This window comes from Thermobia domestica, chromosome 17 (genome assembly GCF_964235325.1).
Source record: "Thermobia domestica chromosome 17, izTheDome1.hap1.1, whole genome shotgun sequence".
Taxonomy (NCBI): Eukaryota; Metazoa; Arthropoda; class Insecta; order Zygentoma; family Lepismatidae; genus Thermobia; species Thermobia domestica.
The window spans coordinates 38,226,443-38,238,645 of NC_137470.1; the positions used below are offsets into that span (position 1 = coordinate 38,226,443).

General features: G+C 34.5%; 1 protein-coding gene across 1 annotated transcript in view; it reads right to left on the reverse strand.

Annotated features, from left to right (window-relative positions):
- Positions 1–307: 307 nt before the first annotated feature.
- The window catches only part of LOC145674337 (uncharacterized), a 72,829-nt gene continuing 60,933 nt past the window's right edge, over positions 308–12,203 (reverse strand). Inside the window, exon 2 of the mRNA XM_081744269.1 lies at positions 308–1,736. Within this exon, the coding sequence (XP_081600395.1) occupies positions 1,124–1,705 (582 nt within the window). The 5' untranslated portion in view covers positions 1,706–1,736 and the 3' untranslated portion in view covers positions 308–1,123. The remainder of the gene's footprint in view (positions 1,737–12,203) is intronic.

The window sequence follows — 12,203 nt, forward strand, 5'->3', positions numbered from 1 at the left end:
TAGGAGTAAATAGATTCTCTCCTGACCTTATGACTTAAAACCTCGCCTCCCAAACAACGTAACTCATACAATAAGTTTAATTTATTCCTAACAAAATGTGGAACATGACTGGTATGTAAGCATTTGTGGTCTTCCATATTCCACGTTGACGTCCAGGGTATTTTATATATATATATATATATATATCTTAGTTAACACTCCAAGTGGTCCTGCTTTATTAACGCTTAGCGTTCATGTGTGTGGAGGTGACTATTTAAATTTCCTTTTTCATTGATGAGGTTTTTCACCTGTGTGTACTAAGAAGTGAACCAGTAAGGCACCTTTAGAAGAAAAGTCCTTACCACATTCGTGACAACGATGGGGTTTCTCACCTGTATGGGTTAAATTGTGCCTTTTAAAGGCGGACATCTGAACGAATTCTTTTCCACACACTTCAAAAAAATAAATCTTTTCATCAGTATGTGTCAGCAGATGTTTTTACAAGTGATCTTTTTGAATGAATCCCTTGCCACATTTGTGGCAGAAATGAGCTTTTCCATGTATATGAGTTAGCATATGAGTGTGCAGACTTGAGATTTGGGTGAATCTCTTCCCACATATTTCACATTTATGAGGCTTTTCACCTGAGTGAGAAATCATATGGAAATCCAACCTTACCCTTTCGGTATAACCTTTACCACACATTTCACAACAATATGGTTTCTCTTCCATATGTAAGTACATGTGACACCTCAAAGTAGATTTCTTACTGAATGCCTTCCCGCATTCTTTACAGTGATAAGATTTAACGTATGTATGTGTTATCATCTGAGTTAATAATTCTGATTCTCGTCTAAACTCCTTGCTACATTGTTCACATTTGTGAGGCTTTTCATTAGAATGAGTTAACATGTGTATTTTCAAACCTAATTTGGACGTGTATCTTGCATCGCAATAATGATACTCTTTCCTTTTCTGCGCTCTCAGGTTTGATTTATGGCTTATATCTTCACCACAATTGAGACAGCGTTGATAATTGTTAGTAGAATGCACAAAGTTTTGGGATTTCGAACTTGGTTCAGAGGTGAAAGATTCGCAACAGTTCTCACAATAATATTTCTCATCCATATGGGTGACAAGATGATTATTTAAATATATTTTTTTTACTGAAACCTCTGTTACACTCTTTGAAGACGTAACGTTTCTTCTCTGCATGTGTAAAGGAATGAGATATCAATTGTGCCTTCTGGGAGAATTTTGTACCACACTTTTTGCAAGAGAAACGCTTTTCGCCTGTATGTGTAAACATGAACTTCTGTAAACTTGACCTCTGACTGAAACCTTTTCTACACACTTTACATTTATGACGCTTTTCACCGGTATGTGTAATCATGTGAATTGGCAAACTTGAACGGTGAGTGAAAGCTTTTCCACACACTTTACATTTGTAAATCTTTTCACCTGTATGCGTTCCGATGTGATTTTCCAAATTAAGTTTGAGATTGAAGCCTTTTCCGCATTCATTGCAACGATACGACCTTTCGTTAAAATGGATTTCTAAGTGTCTTTTCAAATGAGATTTAGAAGTGAACCCTTTACCGCAGATTTCACAATGAGGTTTCTTTTTTGTATGTAAAATTAAATGAGCTCGTAAGTTTGATTTCTGACTGAACCTTCGGTCATACTCTTTGCAATAATGAGACACCACATCCGAATGAACTGACATGTGACTTCCATGTGGGGAAGAAGTAGTTGCTCTGAAAGAAGAAATTACTATTCATGTTATCTGACTATCAACTTGCGTCATGTTCTCACCTACTTTTGTTTCATCTTTACACACATTTTTGTATTACCAAAAAATACATGATTCAGTAACTGTTCAATATTATCCTCTCATGATTCATGAGTTTTACAAGTTGTGTATTAAGAAGTGTCACAGTGTGTCTAAGCTGACTAGAATTTGAGGCGAAAAACTGCAATGGAACCTTTTGAACTATATTACTACGCTAGTAGTACAAATTTGGATAACAGAGCCATGTCAAAAAACAAATTGTGAGAAACAAACTTTGGAGCTGGTATATAAATACGAAGCTAAACATGTTGATAGCTTAAGCATGGAATAACGGGACTGGTGAACTCTGAAAATCATTGCTTGCTCTATATTACAGGGTAGTAACATTCACATTTGGAAATTAACAGAATATTATCGAATCATAAGACAATAAATCTCGATACGAATGTCGTGTTGCATTTTTTTTATATGTATTATGAATATCATATGGTACATCCGTTGAATAACTGACAATAATCATCTTTTGGAAATTTAATGTAGCTAATATTGTATGTCAACACTTTCTAATAGCACAAAAAGGTTTACTGCAAAATAAACTTTATTACATAAAAATCTTCGAAATTCACTAACCATCATCTTCATAACAAATTATTATTGCATGGTTATAATTCTATCTGCAATTATTAGAAAGGGTGAGTAGATATGTTTTCAACAGTTATGGAGTGTTTACAGTAACGCACAGGAAGTATTCGACGCAGCTTTTGTTCTTCAATTTAACCTGTAACATCTAATTTTCAACTGTAAAATGATTGTTACGAGTGTAATATTAAAACTTGAGATTTCGGAAAATAAACTCAACGGAAAAATTTCAGCGAGTTTCAATGTTATTGAGGATTAGGTAAACTTTGTACTAAGAGAAAAATAACACAGGATGTGGCATACGGAAATGCTGCCACAAAATGTACAAATCTTACAGTTCTATAAAAGATTTCAAGAACGCACGGTAAAATGAACCCAGCTGAAATTAAATATGATACTCTACAGAAAAAGGAACACGTGCCAAGGCTTTGAAACTTTTAAGAATTCACATATAAAGGAAAATGATGACCGTGCAGACAGTATCGTGTAATTTACCTCCTCAGGGAAAATTATACCGGAATCAAAGAGCAAAATTTGCGATCAACTCGTGCCTCAACTTACTTATTTTCTTCAAAAGAGGAACTCCGCTAAATTATATATATTATATATTTCCTATAATTGCTTCCCAGCTTAATATAACTATTATAGTGTTATTTTATACCCCCCAAATTTTAATCAATAAAGTTCAAAATGATGTAAAATAAAATTAGTGGAATGACGTATACACACATAATGTGCCTAGTAGAAAAACTATATACGTTGACTTTTCTATATCAGATGTTCGAAGCATAAAACTTTGAACAATGACAATCGCACAAAAAATGTCCATGTGAAGTTTATGCTGGATTATATGTTCGATTTCTGTTTAGGGAATAACATGATTCTTGATCTAAATTTGGATTTAAAGTATACAGAATATGGTGGTCCTTACTTTTTGACGTCCGAGTTTTGCGTCTCACACCAAAAGAGGTTTCATATCAAACCAAAGAAACGAATGAGAGAAATTATCTCAATTGAATCATATTAAATGGTGCTCGAACCGACGTCAAGTCTTCAATGGATATATTTAAGGCAAAGGTGCCTTGTAACTTCGGAGCGGCTAGAAGGATTGACGCTATATTTCGGATCAGCGTACTAGAAATAGAACTGCATCAAATTTTTTAGTAGCAAAGGATCATCCAATATATCGTTTTGGAGTAGCTTTCTACCATTAATAGACATCTGACGTTACTGTAACTTATATATAATTATTTAATAGTTATTACCTATGTAATATATGTTTATTAAATGGGTGTCTACCCATCGTTCGAGGCTTCAGATCTCCGTAAAATAACACGTAAAATTTAATTCATAAATATCTTTCAAAATATTACGCTTAGGAGCTTGCAATTTTTTTTTACACGAATGCAAAAGATCATTACATTTGAGATGAATGTCAAAATTTTCCACCTAATGAATTAGATTAATTGTAGTGATTACTCCCGTAATGAGGTAATCACTACTGCTGGTATACAGTCGAAAGGACAAATGTATTCCCCATAAATTAATACTGATGACATTCTTTGAAGAAGACATGCTGGGAGGGATGATTTGTGGCAATTTAAGAAGCGAAACTCGTATCTATCACATCCATTTTCATAACCATTAATGCTTTGAGCAGAATCCCTTTTCTCCTGTTTTTCTACAAATTTACAACGGCAACTATCTTAATTTGCTTTCCTGTCCAGACCTGGTTGTGACTCATGTGTCAACAAAATATTTTGTAAACAAAGACAACTATCTTTGTAACTTAAGTATCAAACATGTTTCCTGATTACCTTTCTACATCTTTTATTTCTTGTGCGCCAAAAGAGCCCCTGCGAACGAAGCAGAAGAGCATTTTGACCCTTCTATTCTTAAACCAATTTTGGAACATATCTAGTTTGATTCCGGACTATGCGTTTCTTTGTGTTGTGAATAATTCAAGAGAATGCAAGGCTCAAAGAGGAAGAAGATAGGGTTCTCTTACTGCCATGTAAAAATAGAGAAGATAGACGAAAATGGTTTTCTCCAATCGAGTAGCTCTCAAGGGTTTCGAGAATAGCTTTCATCTCCATTAATCTTTAATTGAAACCGGAAGTTGTAGAAATTAACCATGTCTGGTTGAAATAGTGATCTCCATAGTACGAGAATGGTAACACGTTAGCGAGAACTGTTTTATTTTTCATTCAATTCAGCGTTCTAAATATATCCGCTTTCTTTTGTCTTAAGCCTCTTTTCACACCAGTGGTAGAAATCAACGACTTCCTGTTGTAAAATTGATAGCTATAAAATGAAACTATTAGATAACATGAAGCGGGTTTCTCTAATCAATTAAGTGTCTCGTAGAAATCTACATTGATTTCCGGTTTTAATATTAATTGTGAAAATAGAGCACCACAGAAACAAAACTCCTACGCGTGACCTACACCGGTTCTCCTATTTGTCTATTGAACAAGTTTTTTTTACACTTTGTGGGGTAGCCATGTACTGTAATCTTTAAAAATGAAATCAGTCAAACTTAAGGTCATAGGTATACTTCGAGCTTACTATTAGGTAAACTCGTAGTTTTACAATTGATTACCAGTAGAGCAGTGAAGTTTGCCCATTCAGCACTGTTCAAGCTTGACTAAACCAAAGTAAACAAGGGATTGTGAGTTAGGGAAAGTGATACATAAGATTACTCGCATGAAACTAAACATATTTTAGATTTGTATTTTCGGAGAAATCTCAGAGGTTACCTCGTTCACACAGTTAGTTAAAAAATATAGAGAAGTAAAATTGTGGTTTAACCTAGAAGCAATTGCAATAAAAGATATTTTTATTGTTTCTGGCCCTATCGAGAGTATTGAATAACATATCAAAAGTCTACCAAAATCTGACTACGGGAAAGCCGCCATTTTGGATATTTTCGTAAAGAATTTTGATCAACTTTTCTTATAACATCTTCGCAATGATTCAATTTAGAGACTTGATTCTTGTCCCAAATTGAGGCTAATAAAGAATAAAATCACCAAAATGTACAAGCAGTATAACTGTATGCAGAATTATTTCAATACTGTTTAGCTGAAAACGTTGTTGAGTTGATCTTATTTTGTTATTTTCACAGCTAATATCTATGAAATCCTCAGATACTGGAAAACACCCCGAAATAAAATTAACAGATCCTAGTCTTAAATTTCCATCGACACCAAATCTGTTTAACTATGTCTGAAAGTAATGGAGCTACGTTGTTTTATGTGATGCAAGTGTTGTATTTTGAGTCAGTCACATATGTAATTCAGGTATATGGTTACACTTCAAAACAAGAAGATATTTGGCAGAAACAACAAATGATATTTTCGATCTCTTGGTAAAAAAAAGTAACTATAAGTCCGCTTTCATAAAGCCCATTTTCATCAAGTTGGTGCCAAATTAAAGGGTATAAGCTATAGAAGAAATGGATAAACATGGATTTTCAATAAATTATAATTAAACGTGTAATAAAATATGTTTTATTTACATTATTTGGTACGAAACATCATGTAGAAAAATATTATGCCGTAATGGTAAGTTAAGTTTTACAAGTTTTTTCGCATTTTGTGTCACATAAAATGAGAAGAGGATGTAAAAATTAACCGTTATTATTGTTCTTGTAAAAAAGTATGTTGCGGAACGAAGCTGAATAGTCCAACGGTAAGGTACGTTTATAAAGGCCACAATCATTAACACTATTAATGAATAATTTATATACTGAATAATTTTATTAACATACAAAGTTGTTGTTACATACAGATAAACAAGAGGTCTTTGGTACTTCAAAATATGTTCAAATGAACACACCAGTTTTTATGGTTGATTTGAAGTGAACCAAAAATTATAAAAGTAAGTCAGTGAACACCAGGAAAAATAATATACACTCTTTTCATAATTTATCATGGTCGGAAAGGGAAAAGCACAATCAAGCGAAAGTATCTTTCTTCAATCACAATTGAATTAAGCAGCAGGTGAAGCAGTGCCACCAGAATTAGTCATAATCACTTTCCGTTTCCACTTCTGTAATGTCTGTTACATTATGACATTTGATTGGATGGCATTCAGAGCAGACATTTGAGCAGTCAAGGCCATGTTTCTTCCAGTTGCATTGCATGATAGAACACAGAGTTGTAAAGCACCCACATTCTATTAAATTCAATAACTGCTCAGATGCTGGTAGTTGTGCCATCTTCACTGGTGACGGATGTCCAACGCGGAGTTCCCAAACCCATTGGAGCGGATCAATGTCATTGGAAAGCCAGGGATGAACCTGAAGATATACACGCAGACAGTGATAGTAGCAGGCATGTTCAGTCGGCGGTAGTAAATCAAGGGTCACTTGGGCTGTCGATTTAACTGTTTTAGAGATAAACTTGTGGTAAGTAAGTCCATTGAGAGTTTCACCTATTCGACTCCCATACAGACATGCCAAAGCTTTATTACCAGATGTCTTGATTTGTTCTTGTGTAGTCCCTGCGTTCTGAAGATTGCCCCCTGTTCTCGGAAACAGTCATTCTTACGCAAAAGTGGAACGGAATCCCGTTGCCCTAAGACATGTGGTATGGATGTATTGTCACATCCCAGTAGTGAATGAGTGAAGAGTATGTGTGAGCACACGGCATCATCCAGTATTTGTGTTGTTATCCTAATGTCGTAGACCATCACACTTCACAAACTTTTCTTTGGTTCAGGACACAGAAGACATCATTGAGTTTGTGGTCGAAATAATGGATTAACAGGACAAGAAAGTCAACGTCTTCACGAATAACTGCTGTAGGACACACCTGCTATCTTTCAATAGCTTGTTTTACAGTCAGGACATTTGCATCACCAGGAGTATTCCCAGGTCCCGTAACCTTCTCAGCCGACAGTGTTACAAAAGTGTCCTTGTCCTCTTTATGGCCCAAGAACATGTAATTTGTGATGGCGAAAACCTGAGCTGCATGCACCTTTGGTCCCCCACCTTTCTCTTTGCGTTTGCAGTGAGTCTCAGACTTTGATGATAAGTGTTTTGCTTGGTAGATATGAAACATAATAGTTGCTTGCCCGAACTTTCACTAAAGATACTGTACACTCATATCCAAAATTATTGTCGCATGTCTATAAATATGTTGTTGTAGGAATATAATTTGATAACGAATTCGCCCACTATTTCATATAATATTAGTGTCTGTATAATCGGCAAAGACATGTATGTGGCAAATTTCATGTCAAACCAGCAGTTAATAAGAACAATAAAACGAAAATTAAACTTTCTTGTCCATTTACCAATATTTTGTTTTACTCATTCTAATTTTCATATTTATAATTCTTTTCCTATGAAATTTACCAAAAATATGCATTTCCCGATTATACACATAGTATCAGTATCAAAAGTACCCTGCAAAATCATTATGAAATTACATTCTTACAAGAATAATGTTATAGATATGTGACAAATCATTTTGGGCACGAGTGTACATATGAAAGGAACAGTGCTTCAAATGTTTGTTAATTACTCCAAGGCAAATGGTGAAGGAACCATCCCCCACAAATGACATAGTAAAGATTTCCTAGTGTTGTAGAGGTTGCCTGGCATTGGCCGCGCAAGTACTTTGTAAGCTGGGACTTTCAAGAATCTTTTGTAAGTCCATGTGTGTCAAATATTGAAGATAGGTATGTACACCTTGTCTCAAAAAGGTTGAGCGCATTCTTTATTTCTGTTTTGAGGTAAAAAGTCCAACTTCGGGTATCTTCGGAAAAAAGTAAACCATTTTCGAACCTCGAAGCCAACCTTTGCAATCGGAAAAATTTTACAGATGTGTTTTTCATCTTTTAAACATAATAAGACTTGTTACCAAGCGCAGAAAAAAAGCAACATTGATTGAAATACTTAATGATGCAATATTTCGAAACTTTGTATTAATGTCAGCACATGCTTGTTGTCATTTAGCTCTCCATACTTAATGGAACATTTAGATGCGTAAACGGATCTTTCCATATGTAAAAGGATGCTGAAAGTTAACACAGAACATAAGTCTCGCATGAGTACTAAAATAAAAGTCAAAGTAGAACAAAAACAGCGTTTGCAGTGGGTATGAATGTCATAATTATCTACAGAGCTGCCATACATCGCTAGAAGCATCCTCCGAAGAGTGCTTGTGTTAGCTCAGCGGCAAGCTGTTGGATTTCAAATCGTAAGGTTGTGAGTTCGATTCCCATCTGAGTCAATGTTTTTAAGTTATATTTTCCGCAACGCATGAAAAATTATATAAAATAATTACATTAAAGTACATAAGTTATATATAACATAATAATTGTAGAACATAGTAATTATTATAGTTAAAATATAACATCTGAGATAGACGTTCACAGTACGTCGGTATTATATATGATAATGTTAAATACAAACTAAGAAAATCGTTTAATAGCAACAAACAAATTATGTAGTGTATTTATTTGCAGTTATTTCTCATATAGAGGTTACTTCTCAACATTCATATTACACCATGTCATTTATGTTCTTGAAAAATTATCCGAGGCATGAAGAGGGTATAAACAGAGAATCCAAAGTCGGAACGCTCGCAAGAAATTCATGAACTCCAAAGATCACGTAAGCACACTAGAATTATCCTTATGAAGAATGCTACAGCAGAAAGTCTGTACATAGATTTTCAATTCAATACCTGATATATGCTTTTGCAATGTGGAAGTGGTGATGCCTTGGGACGCTCCTTCTCTCCCGCTCGCTCGCTGACTCTGTATTTATATCTGTATTCATATATATAAAAGTGTATGTATGTGTGTGTTTCAACATAATTATGATATGTCTGGAGGAATTTTAACCATATTTCTTACAGTCTGGAAAAGAGTACTGTCGGGATACATATAAAAAATGTTAGAAAAAGGATTGATATTAGTATTGAATCCATAGTTTCATAGTCGCTTAGGTAAATAGTTCTACTTTCAATTCAAGTCCAATCAAGCTGCCATTAGCACCCAGGGTGTTTACGTAGCGACATAAAAATATTGATATCAACCGACATTAGAGTTGGATCGTAAGTTTTCAGCGCCGCTAACAGTGCCGCATTTCGCATTAGTCCAACTAGGCCCGTGACTAGAGGGCAACATATTTGAAGAGCGCAAAGTTTAAAAAATGAAATAACATTTTTTTTCGTATGAAAAAGTTAGAAAATCAAGAGCAAATATACCAGTGGCGGCCGGTGGATTTTGGTTTCGGGTGTTGCAGTACGAACGATAAGAGACAGAAGATATAAAGTTGACTCATTGACTAATCAGAATAACTTTAGATGCAAATGCTATGTGACATGTTAAATTAAATCAAATTCTGTTTTTAAGAGATAAAAATGCAGAACATTTTATCCGATTAATCACCTTAATTAATTAGTGAGTTCATTCTCCTCTCTTTGACTGGAGCAAATCTGTCTAATACATGCTGGTTGAACTCTGGTATTCTTATTGTCAGGTCTTTTTCGATGGAAAGTATAACCAATAGTGATAACCTTTCTTGGGACATTCAATTCCTTGAAAGTGTCAATTCTTTTTCATGTAGAAAAATACTTTTAGTCTTTTGCTGACGCCATAGGTACAGTTAATATTAATTTCAGAAGCTTTGTAGATTCACTAAATATTTTTTCTAGATTATTGCGAACGATTCATTCTAGCAAACTCAGAACCTGACAGTGATCCGAATTCCTCTTCAGAGTTGACTGAGGAGAGTTCGTAGCAGAGATTAGTGTTATAAAAAAAATGTCCAATGAACACACTTTATTCACAGTTTATCCAGGAAAATTTAAAATAAATTGAGGAAATGTATCTGGTGCAAACTACACTACTGCCATAAGATATCCTGTAAATTTAAACTGGATTTTTTTTCGAACACTCTGCTGAATTGCCCTTGCTTGTTTTGTCTAAGCCTTAATTGCAAATTTTTCCTCAGTTGAAAGCTGGTCAATGTTTTTTGTAACAGAAGTCATAGTATACAATTCATTCAGAATTTGTGGGTTATTTACAGAATTAAAGCACACACAATAAAATTAAACCTAATAATTAAAAACCAAAACAGCTGATACAAAAGAGGTACTGGTATATGAATTCCGAATGTCACATATTCATACATCAACACACACACATGTGCGTAAAAGAAAAAAAACTACATTCCAAATCATCCGTCTTGGTTGCTACGCAATGCACGATGAACACAATATATTCCACATGAGGCGAAACAATGCTCACTAATGTGATATATTCTGGAAAGGAAACCTCGAAACCCGCCAGATGAAGGATCAGCATGTAACAGAAGCCAAAAATCAAATAACATTAAAACAAACAGCACTCTCAGTTCTACACCCAGAAATGTTAACTGGGAGGGGTCTAAAGTATTTGAGGGAGGTCCAATACGCCTACATAATATGGAACAAGTCTTATACTGCACCCGAAAAGACGATAAGTAATTCTTACTTACTGTCATCTATATTTTTAGAAAAAATGATAGAACGATTATTTCTATAAGAAAAGAAAGAGTACATGATGAGGCGTAAAATAAAATATTTAGCCTACATCAATCGTTTCTCTGTTAAACAAGTATAGTTCGTTAAGAAAGTCTACAAATGTTAGCCAAGTTTCGAAATTTTTGGGAGGCCCGGACCCGGTGGACCCCCCTCGTGGCTACGCCCCTGAGCATTGCTAACTAGTCCCAAATTCAATGTGGCGTTCCCCATCATACAGTTTTATGTGGAAATTATCAAGAGTATAAAATATACTTATTTTAGAAAAGAAATATGTTTATACTAAAATATGATCCACAGAGGGGGTGGGGGAGCGATTCTACATACTGACTTATTAATATTTGATTCACAAATTACTGTAGAAGAAGCCTTCATTATCAATATAAGGTAAGAATTAACTTGTAAATGCGGGTCTACTTTCGTTTTCTCCTCTACTAGATATTTTCTTTCTTATTTTGTAATTCTGCAATCACTTTTTTTTTTTAATTGTCATTTTATTAATTTGCTTCAGTATGGTCCCGTAATTTAAAAATATGAATGAATAAAAACAAATTCCATTTGTTAATTGCTAGTGAAAGAAAATTCAGAAATCTTATTTAGCGCGAAAAACCTTCTCGTTCACTGGAAACCGTGCTGTGTTGCAGAAGCACTGCAACGACCAGTCCCTTTAACTTCTGAGATAGGGGAAAGGAGACTTAACATTTGCTCCAATTGCCACGGTGAAGGAATCTGGTCGTTGTATGCTCGCTGCAACACAATATAAATTAGAGACTCTGTGACGGATTATTTTTCGCTTTTTAAAACGGATTGACGGAACGGACAGTTACAGAAGTAAAAAACATGTTATTTAAAATGTATCTATGCGAGTATTAAAAAGTATTTTCTCTGTTCTTCACTACTATTGATGATAATATTTTTTTTTTCTTGAAATACTTTGGTCGTTGCGCAACGCTGCAACACTAACATTAGCCGCCACTGAAATATACTATTTTATGAACAATCCCCTTTTTCTATTCTAATATGTTTAATGATAGCGTAATAAATTTAAAAATAATTCAGAACGTTTTCCCATTTTTTTTATTTTTTGTTACGTAGTTGTAACTGTAGGATTTAGTGAATGGTATTTAATTGTAATAAATTCACTAATTAAGCATATTCGAATTAAGTTTTATTTATAAGTTAGAGATCAAGGGACGGAAAAATATGTCGTTATTTGGGGTGCCGAGAGCAAAAGTGCATGGGGACGCCGAGCT